Source organism: Pleurodeles waltl, chromosome 3_1 (assembly GCF_031143425.1).
Source record: "Pleurodeles waltl isolate 20211129_DDA chromosome 3_1, aPleWal1.hap1.20221129, whole genome shotgun sequence".
Lineage (NCBI taxonomy): Eukaryota > Metazoa > Chordata > Amphibia > Caudata > Salamandridae > Pleurodeles > Pleurodeles waltl.
The window spans coordinates 1,923,718,874-1,923,733,855 of record NC_090440.1 but is presented as its reverse complement, the minus strand read 5'-3'; the positions used below and the strand labels follow the sequence as shown (position 1 = coordinate 1,923,733,855).

The 14,982-nt window shown below is 45.2% G+C and overlaps 1 protein-coding gene across 1 annotated transcript in view; it reads right to left on the bottom strand.

Moving 5' to 3' along the window:
- Nucleotides 1-12,351: 12,351 nt before the first annotated feature.
- The window catches only part of LOC138283645 (kinesin-like protein KIF12), a 68,229-nt gene continuing 65,598 nt past the window's right edge, over nucleotides 12,352-14,982 (bottom strand). Inside the window, exons 7-8 of the mRNA XM_069221582.1 lie at nucleotides 13,770-13,875; nucleotides 12,352-12,405 (exon numbers count right to left, since the gene is read on the bottom strand). Of these exons, the coding sequence (XP_069077683.1) occupies nucleotides 12,352-12,405; nucleotides 13,770-13,875 (160 nt within the window). The remainder of the gene's footprint in view (nucleotides 12,406-13,769; nucleotides 13,876-14,982) is intronic.

The window sequence follows — 14,982 nt, the reverse complement described above, 5'->3', positions numbered from 1 at the left end:
TGACCCTCTGGTTGAAGGTAAGTAAGGGCAATGCATTTCTCCTCATACTTAGGTCACTGGGGTTTGTATGAAGGTGTTTATAGTTGCCTAGATTGTGTTTAACCAATATATCATACAGATGCTGGAAAAGCATTATGCTTCAATATTACCCCCCTTTTTATCCTCCCCCCGCAGAATTGTTTTGTTCGCATTCATTTACTTCTTAGCTGTTGAGTGAAAAGTTGTCAAGAATGTATCCTGCATGGTCCCTGTCCTAGTTGTCCACCTACCAACTCACCAGGATAGCAGTGAAAATCCTGCTTAACATCACATTCCTTTATTTTAAGTCAGACTCAGACCACTAACCCTCTGCATCCATCACCATTGTGGAGGGAACAAAATAGGGTGGCCAAGCAAAAAAGAATCGCCTGGATGCTCTTGGTTTTCACAGGTCTATCCTGGAATGCCTAAGGTTTTCATTAAAGTAAATACATATCCTGGTTTTTAAAACAGAGTTGTTTGTGTACGGGGACATTAGTCAATAATGTCATTCATACCTTTGTCTCCACCAGACTTTTCTTGCACAGCAAGTCATTGCTTTCATGCTTTCCCTGATGCGCTACATCTTTCACAAAGCACAGCAGGATTTAAAGTGGATCAATCAGCACAGAAGCATAGGTAATGGAAGTAGGGGTGCAGGGTGCTGCAGCACCTCTAAAATAACCAGCTAGAGTTCAGAAGGTGAATGAGCAATAAAGATGTCATTAAATAGTATTTTTATCTTGTCATATTTGCTTCATGTTCAAAGAAAGAGGTCACATGTCAAGCTAAGGGGCTGATTTATAGTTTGTCGGAAGGGTTACTTCATCACAATGGTGACAGATATCCTGTCCGCCAAAATATAAATCCCATTATATCCTAAGGGATTTATATTTCAGCAGATGGGATATCTGTCACCGTTGCTGCTTATTCCTTTAACATGAAGACTGGCGTTAGTAGTACTACATATGTTTATTGGGACAAATGTCCATAAAAGATAAACAAACAATACAGCATAATAAAAAAAAGGAAAACAAATAAAACATTTAGATTTGGTGTTTTCTTTTTTTGTAGTCACAGGATTTTGTAAAGTGAACTATCTGACAATCTTGGTTGAGTACTGGAAGTAGACTGTCATTTCTTTAATATACAATACATTAAAAGTAAGTGTAGAAATATGTTTAAAATATCAGAAGTTAGGAAAGCACAAATGAAGCACATTTTTTGTAATGCTGAAGTGTGATGTAAATAAAAATTTTAAAGGGACCAAAACGAACCAAGACGCTTTACTTGGTGATATGCAAATAGTAAATATTCGCTGAAAACCCATTTCCACACATTCTTGTTTGTGCACTATATAGTTTTATAGTTTTATTAGTATAACCGAATGTCAGTACAATTTTTATGCCAATTTGAATGGAAAAGTGCAGTATCCCACCATGATTTAGTAATATATTTGTGACAGTGTGCTCCAAAATGCACCACAAGCTACATACCACACCCATACCACTCTCCTACTGAATGGGTGTGACTCATTTCATATATTTGTTCCTTGTATACCCAAAGCCGAACAGGGGAAACAAAAGCAACACTGGCATAAATGCTCAAACCAGCACAGCTCTTTCGTCCCTATGACTTCAGTGACATAACAATGATGCCAACATCCCCATTTTGAAAATTGTCCCAACACCAGTGAATATTGTAGGGCAAGGTCCAGGTTTCCTGACCTTCCTCTAAACTTTATCAGAGTCTGAGGAGGGACAATGACAGTTTTAACAGCATTTGCACAATACAAAGTTTCAAAAATGTACCCTGGATGGTTTCTATGTTGTTCTGTTTAGATGGATACAAATATTTCCTTTTGTGAACCCAACCCTAGTTGCTGCTAAATGTTCGTCCTACTTCTATATCTGTATCCTGCACTGGTGGTAAGTTTATACATCTGGTTAACCTATAACAAAAGTCCATACCGGACTTACTGGGGGGGTCAACCACCTACTGCAATGATAAGGCTTTACATTTTGGGTTATGATGTCACATCAGTGGTGAGATGGTGTTGTGCTAAATGATGTGGTCTGTTTTATAAGAGTGGGGAGACTGTGTGCCCAGTGACATCATTAGAGGTGACAATGGAACCCTCAAAGCTTGTGAGTGATGTCTCCTGGTTCAGTGAACTGGACTTTGGGTCATTTTATCAATGTTTTTCAGATGATTATATAATTTCTAAAACAAGTGTGATGATAAGGGGGTGTTTAAAAGTTTTCATGAGGAATGGGGCTGGATAACTGTGTGCTTACCTTTGAGATTGGCATGAGCGCCACCCCCAGAGGGAGAGCTGTCGATGGCGGGGAGGGGCGGGGCAGAGGGAACAACCCTCTCTTCAGAGTGGGCTTGGACGCCGGGGTCTGCTGGCTTCACTTTGGCCTCTGTTAGGAGCTGGCTCTGGTCTGTGCAACTCTTGCTTTTTCCAAAACCTCTGAAATATAAAGGAAAATCAGGTCCGGAGGTCAGCATAAAACAGTGGCGTAGCAAGAGAGCCATGGGCCCTAGTGTAAGCAAGGAAAATGTTCCCCTGACAACTGATTGGATTGTAAAATAGAGGAATAAACAAAATACAGGGGCCCATTCTGGCCATTGGGCCCTGATGCCACTGCACCTTCTGCAACATTGATAGCTAGGCCTGTGGCCTCTGACTGTCATTCCTAGCGTTCGCGAAGGATTAAAGCTGTGACTGCATAGGTAAGGCTAATACGAAAATAAAATTACCAGCTAATTACAATCATATTTAAAGCATCTATCTATTACACATCCTCCTCCATTACACCAATTAGTGCTGCCACCTAACCCAAGAGCAGATAGGAGCACCTCTCTGTGTGACCCTTGCATAACAGTTTTTATAATGTCCATGAATGATAAAATTATTATGAATGTGTTTTCCTAAATCACAATAATTTGCTATTCCAATCAAACAAATTCACTAGACTTAATGTCATTTTGTTTTTCTTTACAGCAGAATCCCTCTCCACAAATAATGGAGTGGGATACAGTGCACAAATTGCATGACTAGACGAAATATCTCATGACAACCATACTGCAAGATGATATTATTAATAGTTTGAAATCATCCCATGAGCTCCACTACATGAAACTACATCACAAATGGAATCTGTAAAATATTTCAACAATGAGCATCAGAATAATATCCTAAATTGCATGGCACTAAGTGGGCAAACTATAACTCTCACACATTACAATGGGCTCCATGGAGTAGCTTTCTACTCGGCCAAAACCGCTTCAGTGCCCACCAAAGGCAGTAAGCACTATATAAATACCCATATCATACTCACCTATGGTAACTCGAAGCCCATAGGCTATTCCACATGATAGGTTGCAAGAGCACTGCACTACCTTGTGATGAGATCTGAAACTCATCATTAGGTGTTTAAAAGGGTCCATGTCAGAGGGTGCTAGGGCTTTGGATATTTAGGATTCTAAAAAAGTAAACCTAATGTTTGAAAACCAGTGAAGCAACTGAATTCTGTACTGTGCATGAGCGATGTACAGAGCTCTCAAACTAATAACTTACAACTGAAGTAGTTAGTTCCCAGAGTCCAGTGCTTAGTGCACAGATTTGGAGGTTTGGCGGAATCGCAGAGACCTCGAAGAGAGTCGTGTTGGCAGCAGAGGTGTGAGTATTCATAGGATTGTGGATTGCAGCAGTTTGTATTTAGTTTGCAGAAGTTGTGAGACTGGATGGTGTCTTCCGGAGATGTTTTGTATGTTGTGAGTGTAGTGATTTAAAAATACGTTGAAGTGGTTACCCAGTCTGACGTGACCTAAAATCCTGGGATAGTATTAAAAGGTACAGCAGACACCTTATTTAATTGTCTACTAAGCAGTTGTGTCCGTTGTGAGATGTTGTGAACAGCACAGTTAAGATAGGGACTTACTTTCTGTGAATGTCTGGTGATTGGTATTGTGGATCTTAATGTGCAGAGTGAAGCTGTACTGATCTGGATGACACCCCGCAGGTCGAGGTTTTATCCAAAGTGTTTGGAAACCTTCTTGTGTGTTTGGAAACTATTTGTTCTTTAGTGGAGCAGACAAACATTATTGTATTGTATTTTTATATGTATGTGATACTGTGGAGCGAGTGTGCATGCAGATTGTTAAGGAGGGGGAAATGTTGCGAGGAATGAGATCAACGTCATTGTGTGCCGCACTGGTATATGTCGGTAGGTGTGGTGCTACGCTGTTATTGGTTGACAATGTCATAAGAAGTCACGCTGCGATTGGTTGTAGCTTCGGAATAATGGATCGCGGATACAGCATTGTTTTGAACTGAACCAAAGCTTTGTGATAATTGTTGGCATTGACTAAGACAAATGAAATGCTTTAAAGTTATACAAGGCTTGTTTAGAGATGATGTTCATATCCTCAGTAGGGTTGGCGAAGTGGCACTTCCCAAAGGTACACCAGGTCATTATATGGTGATTAACGTAGGACTTCATACATGTTTTTGGCTTGGTCAATGGCACAAGATCACAGACAAGGAAAGTCCATTGAGATTCCCACGATATGGCACATTTAATTTGCAGATTATTGAGAATGTGAGGAGGGTGCTGTACAAAATGAAGCCACCTCCTAGACCTGCACAATATGAACCACTTAATGCTTGGCAATGTGCTGATCATGCTAGAGAATGAGAGAAATACCAAGGTAGGGCAAGGAAAAATATATGTACCTATGCAGATGCTTGGTGGATGCTGAACAGAAAAGATGGATATCTGACATGATAGAGGGAGTTAAGCTGAATGGCTGAGGGAGAAGAGTCCAAATTGAACAAATCGAGAGAAATCAACAATACAGCAGAGACTAGTGGTAGTGAGTTGGGGATAGTTTCCTGAATGGATTGTTATGACAACGTCCACCCCACATAATGAAGCCAGAAATAAGAGTGGAAACAATGGTACTGGTGGCAATGGCCCAATCACTTTTGCCACTGCCCCAGCCAAGGTGACTCCTAGTCCTGTGGGAGCAATCCCAGTTAGTGTACCTTGTGAATTGAGAAGTGAGGGTTTAAGAGAGTGCGTACCAGTAGTTCCTGACTATAAATCAGAAGGTTCTGGGAAAAATACTTACAATCTGACTGTACCCAATAATGTTGGAGGACAGACTTGAGTTCCAAACAGTCCAGATATTAGGGATTTTGCCCCTTTGATTCCATCACATGCTAGCACTCCATGTGGAGCAAGTGTAGATATGGCTTTGAATATGTCGGGATGCACATCAATGGTGCAACTCCTGTATGGGAACTGCCTTAAAGGAAATGATACCATATGATTCCTGCAGTGACTTGATCCATTAGTGCAAAGAAGATAAATGATTGGGTGATTATTTTAATGAAGGTACTCAATCTAGAGAGAGTGCGAGTACAGAGTTGAGTCAGGGAACCATTCCATCAACCCCGAAAGAAAGAACTTTGGATATGGCAAAGTTTACGGTAAACTTGGATGCAATGATTATTGGAAATCTTGGGCTATATAATTAGAGACTTGTCAGGAAGATGAGCTCGCATTTATGTGTAGGGATATCACTAAGCGAGCAGGCCAAGTTCATGATAATTTAGCTGAATTGGCTCAAAAATATGAAGTAGACCTAAATAAAAATAAGGCTTTACCGAAGATCTATCAAGTGTGTTTCAGTGAAAAAGGCATCGCTGACATGAGGACTCCAGGACTGAAAACTCAGATTAAGGAATTAATCTATAATATCAGAAATCAAATGAATTAGATAAGTGGGAGACTAAATGGGCGAAAAAGAAAGAGATAAAGAAACCTTCAGGTGAACCGCCTCCAGGTGGAGCGGAGTAGGGTGTTACAACCTTCCTCTTGAGAGAAGTGCCTGGTGGAGGCAACATACATGTGTCATGGATTAGAAGTGATCTTGCATCATTTACCAAAGATTTTCCAAAGTTAAGAGAGAAGCCAGTAGAATGGTACAGACAGGTCGAAAGATTTGTAAACATTTCACAGGTGTTGGTTGGTTTGAATACGTTGTTTGACATCATTGCTTAGAGTGATTTGTGGAAGCAGTGTACAATAGCTGTCTAGTGGCCTGAGACAGAACCAAATAGAAATCTAATAAGAAAGGGTCCTTCCTCAATAGTGATGAAAAGTATCAGAAGGTCATGACGTTCCTAAAAGGTAAGGTGCCTACTCAATGAATGGGTCCAAACTGACAGAACAACTCAGGAATCAAAGAAGTCAATCCATGCTTACTATGAAAGGTTGTTACATGCATTCAAACCGTACAGTGGTATGGAGATGTTGGAGGCTACGGATATGGGGCATTTTTGTGTCAAGGTTTGTGACAGGATTGCGGCTAGAAATTAACAGGATGATACAACAATATTTGATTTGTTGACAGAATAAGTCAATTGATGAGATTGTGCAGTATACTAAGTACTGCCATGATGAGCTTGAGATAAAACAGAAAAAGTTAAAAGAAAAGGTGATGGTTGTTCAGATGAAAGCAGCTCAAAGAACTAGCCAGATGCACACAGTTGTAAATAATGTAAGTACAATGCCGATTGGATATCAGCAACACCAAATCCGAAGCAGGGAAGAGGTCGAGGAGTCCCTATAGATCCTGGTACAGGAATGGATGTAAATAGTCTAAAAAGGTCAACTCCTTGGCACATGTGCAATAAGCTGGGGCACTGGAAGCAGGAATGTTGTTTAAATCCAGCTAATCAGATTCAGAATGCAGGATTTATGCCCTCTTAGAATAATAATCCTAATCAGATGCAGGGTTTACAAAGTCCCAGGAGTCAAAATTTCAATGTACCCCAAAATGCGACCCACCTCATTAATAGTCGCAATCTCGGAGTTTGCTACATGTGGCCCATAATGCTTTACTGACTTTGCTAACACTTGATGACTGACCTCCAGATTTGAGAGAGACAGTCAAACATGAAGTGTGGGATTTTTCAGACTGATAAAAGGTGCTAATTACTGTCAAACCAAATGTTGAATTTCCAAGAACACCACAATACAATCTGACCCCTGAAAATATTGCTGGGATAACTACTGTAATCAAGTCAATGATACAGCAAGGAACTTTGTAAGAAATAATGGGAAGTCCTTGTAACTGTGGGTCTTCAGAAACTGAGTCGTAAATACAGGATTGTACAGGATCTTCGAAAAATAAACAACACTGTTGTTTCTTGTTGCCCCCAGGTACCAAATCCAGCTGTGATATTGTTTCAGATTCCATGTGAGGCTGAGTGGTTCGCTGTCATTGATTTGTGTCAAGCCTTCTTTTCAATGCTGTTGCATGAGGACAGTCAATTCCTCTTTGCATTTTGGTTCCGAAATAGGGGTTTGCATGGTGCCAAGTCCCACAAGAGTATACTGAAAGTCCTTCTATTTTCAACCAGATCCTAAAGAAAAATGTGGAATCTTTGGTTATGCCCTGTAACTCAGTCCTCATCCAGTACATCAATGACCTAATGGTGGTATTGAATCAATCAATCAATACATTTGTAGAGCGCACTACCCACCCGTGAGGGTCTCAAGGCGCTGAGGGGAGGGGGTGTGCTGCTACTGCTCGAATAGCCAGGTTTTGAGGCGCTTTCTGAAAGTCAGCAGGACTTTGGTCTGTCGTAGGAGCAATGGAAGGGTGTTCCAGGTCTTGGCGGCGAGATTGAAGAAGGATCTGCCTCCGGTGGTCGCTCTTCGGATGCGAGGGAAGGTGGCGAGGGCAAGGTCGGCTGAGCGGAGTTGGCGGAACGGGTTGTAGAAGGTGAGTCGTCTGTTGAGGTAGGCTGGACCGGTGTTGGGGAGTGCCTTGTGTGCATGGGTGAGGAGCTTGATGGTTATCCTTTTGTTGACGGGGAGCCAGTGTAGGTCTCTCAGGTGGGGAGTGATGATGGCTGTGGCGGGGTGCGTCGAGGATCAGGCATGCGGAGGCGTTTTGTATGCGTTGCAGTCGTTTGAGGAGTTTGGGCAGGGCTCCTGCGTAGAGGGCGCTTCCATAGTCAAGTTTGCTGCAGACGAGGGCCTGGGTGACTGTTCTTCTTATATCTGTGGGGATCCATCTGTAGATCTTGCGGAGAATGCGGAGGGTGTTGAAGCAGGATGAGGAGTCAGTGCTGACTTGCTTGGTCATGGAGAGTGTTGAGTCGAGGATGACGCCCAGGTTGTGTGCGTGGTCGGTGGGTGTCGGGGCTGCTCCCAGTGCGGTCGGCCACCAGGAGTCGTCCCAGGCTGAGGGGTTGGCGCCGAGGATGAGGACCTCCGTCTTATCTGAGTTCATCTTCAGTTTGCTGTTCCTCATCCATTCGACGACGGCCTTCATTCCTTCGTGGAAGCTGGATTTGGCGGTGAGGGGGTCCTTGGTGAGGGAGAGGATCAGTTGTGTGTCGTCGGAGTAGGAGATGATGTTGTGGTTGTGTAGCCGGGCGACGTGGGCGAGCGGGGCCATGTAGACGTTGAATAGTGTATGGCTGAGGGACGATCCTTGGGGGACGCCGCAGATGATCTTGGAGGCTTTGGATCAAAAAGGGGGAGGGGGACGATCTGGGTTCTGCCGGAGAGGAAGGAGGTGGTCCACTCCAGAGCTTTGTCCCGGATCCCTGCGTTGTGGAGGCGTGTGCGTAGGGTGTGGTGGCAGACGGTGTCGAAGGTGGCAGAGAGGTCCAGGAGGATGAGGGCCGCGGTTTTGCAGTTGTCAAGCAGGGCCCTGATGTCATCGGTGGCGGCGATGAGGGCAGTTTCGGGTCCAAGATGTTCATTTCTTCGAGGTAGTGGGTCAGCTATCTGTTGACGATCTTCTCGATGACCCTGCCCGGGAATGGGAGCAGGGAGATGGGACGGAAATACTTGAGGTCTCTCGGGTGCGCCATGGGTTTCTTGAGTAGGGGATTGATCTCAGCATGCTTCCAGCTCTCGGGGTAGGTCGCGGTCTCGAAGGAGATGTTGATGACTTGGCGGAGGTGGGGTGCGATGGTGGCGCTGGCTTTGTTAAAGATGTGGTGCGGGAATGGGTCTGACGGCGAGCCATAGTGGATAGTGCTCTTGGTTTTGATTGTGTTGTCTATGTTCACGTTGGCCCAGACGAGCAGGGGGTTGTAGTTGATGGTGGGTGGAGAGTCTGAGGAGTCGGTGGTTGATGGGGTGGTCTGATTGTTGAAGCTGTCATTGATGTCTGTGATCTTGTGGTGGAAGAAGATGGCGAGGGAGTTGCACAGGTCTTGCGATGGTGGGATGTCATTGGTGCTGGGGTTGGAGAGTTCCTTCACGATGTTGAAGAGCTCCTTGCTGTTCTATGCATTGTTGTCAAGGCGGTCTTTGAAGGAGGTTCTCTTGGCAGATCTGATGAGGTGATGGTGTTTGCGGATGGCGTTCTTGAAGGCAGCATGGTTGTCCGGTGTCTGTTCGTGGAGCCATTTCCTCTCCAGTTTCTGGCAGGTTTGCTTGGAGTCTCGGAGGTCCGAGGTGAACCAGCTGGCTCTCTTGCTGGTGCCTCTGTTGCAGGGTTTATTGAGCGGGGCAAGAGTGTTGGCACAGTAGTCAATCCAGCACCAGAGGTTGCAGGCTGCGAGGTCGGGGTTGGTGGGTTCGGTGGGTGGTTTTCGGGCGAGGCTGGTGGTCAACTGGTCTCCGCTGACTTTGCTCCAGTTGCGGCGGGGGATCTGTTGGGTGCGGTGGTGCGTGGTGGGTTTCCGGAAGGTGAAGTGGATGCTGCGGTGGTCGGTCCAGGGGAGTTCAGTGGTGTGGCGGAAGGTGACGTGGGGGCTTGCGGAGAAGATGGGGTCCAGCGTGTGGCTGGCGGAGTGTGTTGGTATTGTGATGAGCTGTCTGAGTCCGAGGGTGGCAAGGTTGCCGATTAGGGTGGTGGAGTTGGTGTTGTTGTTGTTCTCTAGGTGAAAAATCAGGTCACCGAGGAGGATGTAGTCGGCGGAGGCTAGGGCGTGCCTGCTGACGAGGTCGCCGATGGAGGCGTGTGATTGTCCTGTGTTGAGTGCGAGGAGGGTGCTGGCGGTGTAGTGGCGTTGGTTGCCGTGGCGGTCTTGGGGACCAGAGGTCCTGGCAATGGGCGCGCTCCAGACGCGAAAGGGCGCAGACAGGCTTGCCTAAGGTGCGCCAGAGGCGGGGCCGCCATATAAGTGGAGGTGGGAGGGAGGGGCAGCTGGGAGGTGGGAGCGGGGCAGTGAATGTGCGACCATGGGGGCAAGGCCGCAGGGACGTAGCAGTGGGAAAGCCAAAAATTAGAGCAGAGACAGGGGGACGGGGTCGCAGGGATGCAACGGTGGGAAAGCCAAAAATTAGAGTAGAGGTGGGGTGTGGGGCCGCAGGGACGCAGTGGCGGGGAAACCAAAGACACAGCAGAAGGCAGACCGGCACAAGGTGCAGTGGCAGCGGTGAGGGGAGCGACCTGTCTGAGAGAAGGGTCAAGGGTCGCTCCCCTACTCAAGAAGCTTCTTAACAGGAGACTATTGCATTACTGAACCACCTGGCTGAGAATGGACATAACATATCCCCAGGAAAGTTACAATATTGTCAGAAAGAGGTCCAATAACCTTGGACATCATATTGAGAAAGGAGAGAGAAAAGTGTCACAAGAGAGAATTTCAGCTATACCAAGAATGAGTCTGCCAACCACACAGAGAGAAGTCAGGATGTTTTGGGGAATGGTTGGCTACTGTAGACAGTGGATACCTAACTTTTTCCCGGCGGCCAAGCATTTACACAGGCTGACACAGAAAGATGTGTGTGATCCGGTACCATGGGATAACGATTGCCTTGTCACCTTTCCGAGAGAATGTCTCTGTTGTGCCTCAGGTCCAGGGATGCCTCATTATAACACATCTTTTGCACTTTTCCGCAGTGAGAGGGAGGGCTGTGCTCTGTCAGTGCTATCAAAAATGCATGGAAATGCAAAGGGACCTGTGGCTTATTTTTCTGCCATGTTAGATCCTGTAGCTTCAGTGCTGCCTGGTTACCTTAAAGCAGTGGCAGCAGTCAGCACTAATACTGAGAGATGTGAAAATATTGTTATGGGTCACCCATTAACTGTGTACATTGCTCACTCTGTTGAGCTCTTGTTGACTAGGACTAGCACTCACAAGCAGCCGGCTCACTAAGTATGACCAGGTCATTTTGGCTGCGGAAAATGTATTCTATTGCCAATTTTGGGTCAAAACTGTAATGATGATTGTGAAGGGGACCATGATTGTCTCAATGTGACTGAACTGTGCACCAAGCCGAGACCAGCTATACGAGATGAACCACTACCTGAATTTGATTTTGTCCTTTATGTTGATGGTTCACTTTGAGAGAAAGTCTGAGAGCAGCCTATGCTGTTTGTACTCTTTCTAGAGTTGTTGAAGCTTCCTGGCTTCGAGGAATATTTTCTGCCCAAGTGGCTGAATTGATTGCCATTACTAGAGCATGCTGTGTCTCTGATCAACTGAAGGTTACAACCTTTACTGATAATCAGTATAGCTTTGGTGTTGTTCATGACTTCGGACAACTGTGTTCCCGGAGGGAGTTTATGACATTCTCTGGATCTCCGATCCAAAAGGTGAGAAATTAGAAACCTTCTTGATGCATTTCAATTGCCTGAGCAAGTCGCAGCAGTCAAGTGCCCTGCACATCGTTCTGGAGATGATCATGTGACTCTGGGCAATAGATACGCCAATGAGGTTGTGAAATACTGTGCTCATAATTTTTTTAAGTTTAATGGTGAATTTACTAATGAAGGATGGCTGAGACTAACTTTAACCTTTTGCTGACAACAGCTGATACCTGAGATGAGGTAAAAAGGCTTCAAGAGCAGGTGTCTGAGGAGGAGCAACAGAGTTGGGTCAGAGCAGGTTGTGTCAAAAGAGACGGTTACATTTGGGTTTCAATGGATGGAAGACCAGTGTTGCCAAATAGCCTGTTGACTAGACAGTTCCATGGTCCAGCTCATGTTGGCAGTGACGCTATAGTGAAGTTGTTCAGACTGACTTGGTTCAATCCTAAATTCAGGATGATGGCTGAAGCATTGTGTCACAGGTGCATTGTGTGTCAACAAAACAATGTTGGGAAGAGAACTGTAGATACCTTGAGTCCTATAGGAAGATCAGGAGGGCCTTTTAACAGGAAACAGGTGGACTTTATTGAAATGCGTGGGTGCAATGGGTTGAGGTACGTTTTGGTTGTGCTATGCATCTTTTTCCGTTGGGTGGAGGTGTATCCAACTAGAATGAATGGCAGTCTCACTGTAGCCAAACTGCTGTTAAGAGAACTCATTCCTAGATTTAGCTTCCAGACTTCTTTGGAATCAGATCGAGGAACTCATTTCAATAATGAGTTCCTGGGATTGTTGTGCGCAGTACTGCAAATGGAACAGAGATTACATTGCAACTATAGACCCAAGGCTTCGGGTCTTGTGGAGCAGGTGAATGGCATGCTAAAATTCAGACTGGCAAAAGTGTGTGTTTCTACATCTTTGAAATGGCCTGATGCTCTGCCTCTTGTGTTGATGAGTCTTCGGAGTGTACTTGATTGAAAGACTAGACTGTCCCCACAAAAAATCATTATGCAGAGGGCAATAAGACTGCCAGTGATTCCTGCAAATGCACTTGTGAATATTACAGCTGACATTGTCCTAGATTATTGCAAAGGACTAGCTGACGTAGCACATTCTGGGCCATATTTATACTTTTTGACGCAAAACTGCGCTAACGCAGTTTTGCGCCAAAAAAATTAGCGCCGGCTAACGCCATTCTGAAGCGCCATGCGGGCGCCGTATTTATTGAATGGCGTTAGCCGGCGTTAGCCGACCGGCGCTGCCTGGTGTGCGTGAAAAAAAACGACATACACCAGGCAGCGCCGGCGTAGGGAAAAATGGCGTTTGGGCGTCCAAAAATGGGGCAAGTCAGGCTGAGGCAAAAAAATCGTCTTAACCCGATTTGCGTAATTTTTTTTGGGCGCTCAGACGCCATTAACATGACTCCTGTCTTAGCAAAGACAGGAGTCATGCCCCCTTGCCCAATGGCCATGCCCAGGGGACTTATGTCCCCTGGGCATGGTCATTGGGCATAGTGGCATGTAGGGGGGCACAAATCAGGCCCCCCATGCCACAATTTTTTTTTAAAAAAATACTTACCACAACTTATCTTTTCTTCCCTGGGATGGGTCCCTCCATCCTTGGGTGTCCTCCTGGGGTGGGCAAGGGTGGCAGGGGGTGTCCCTGGGGGCAGGGGAGGGCACCTCTGGGCTCATTCTGAGCCCACAGGTCCCTTAACGCCTGCCCTGACCCAGGCGTTAAAAAGAGGCGCAAATGCGGGTTTTTTTGCCCCGCCCACTCCCGGGCGTCATTTTTGCCCGGGAGTATAAATACCACGCACATGTCTGGGAGTCATTTTTTAAGACGGGAACGCCTACCTTGCATATCATTAACGCAAGGAAGGTGTTCACGCCAAAAAATGATGCTAACTCCATGAACTTTGGCGCTAGACGCGTCTAACGCCAAAGTATAAATATGGAGTTAGTTTTGCGTCGAATTTGCATCGAAAAAAACGACGCAAATTCGGCGCAAACGGAGTATAAATATGCCCCTCTGTGTCTCATCAGTTTGGAGCAATCACAGCCCCACCGCAACAAGAATAGTGCCATGACCTCAGCCCCAGTGAGTGGATCTTGGTGAAGAAACATGTCAGCAAGACGAGCCTAGAACCCTGTTGCCATGGATCTTACCAGGTAATCCTGGTTAAGACAACTGCTGTGAAGTGTGGAGGTCTCCCCAAATGGATCCACGCTTTCCATACTTGTAGAGTTGAATGTCCCCTTGATACGACAGCACCTGTTCCAAAAGAACCAGTGGTGAGAGAAAGGCGACAAGAGTAGGTTAGTGAAGGTGTTGGGGACCAAACTTAGCCTGAAGCAGCACCTGATAAGTCTGAAGGGGGTCTCAAGCAAGCTACAATCGAAATGGACGCAAAAACAACTGAGTCTTGTCATGTGGTGACCAAGTCAAATTTAGAATTAAACTCTGACAAAGGACCTAGTGCTGGAAGAAAGTGAATGGAAGCAGGAGACCGACGGACTAGAGAGAAAGAGAGCAAAAGTGAGTTTGCCTAAAGAACGTGTGCCATTGATGATTGTTGAAGAAACTGAGAACTCTGACTTGAGTGAAAGCAAAGAAGAAGGTGTGACAGTGAGAAGGTCAAAAAGAACAAGAGTGCCTAGTTGTAGATATTTTTCACCTGAGCGGACTGACTTTTCAAATGACGCAGATAAAGAGTTCTGGAAATATTAGGAAAAACATGCAGGTTAAGCTGAACCTCCATGAAATGAACATTTTAGTCGAGTTGCATCTTGAATTTTCATTGCCATTGATTAACGTAGTCTGTGTAAACATTAGAGACTTTTACATTGATTGGGATAGGGAACTGAGAAGAATACCTAGGCCCAAGTATAAGAAGAGTGAGGGTTGTCATTTAGAAGAACATGGATTAGGCCTAGGGAAGTCTCACAAAGATTTGTACCTTTATTGTTAACTGAACTTTTGAACTCTCATTACTGTTCGCATTTATGAAATTAACAAAGAAATATCCTGCTCCTGCTACGTCACTTACTTGATATGAGATCGGATTTTCAAGACTTAATAGAGCCAAATCAGAGAAATAGATGTAGATACATATTAGGTGCTTTATGGCCTATTTCCTTGTGATATTAGTGGTGTTGTTATTATGAGCATATTCCCCTACACCTAAGTTATCTTCTAGTGTTTCCCCGCAAACTCTTAGTCCTAAAGACAATAATCTTTCTATATTAGACGGGAAGGTATTACACTTAAATGAGTCTAGAGCACATTATTCAGCAACTGTATATTTTAGGTTACTGTATGAATATATTAATACGATGGCTTCAAGGGACTGCTACGTTTGTACACAGTTAACTGCTTCTG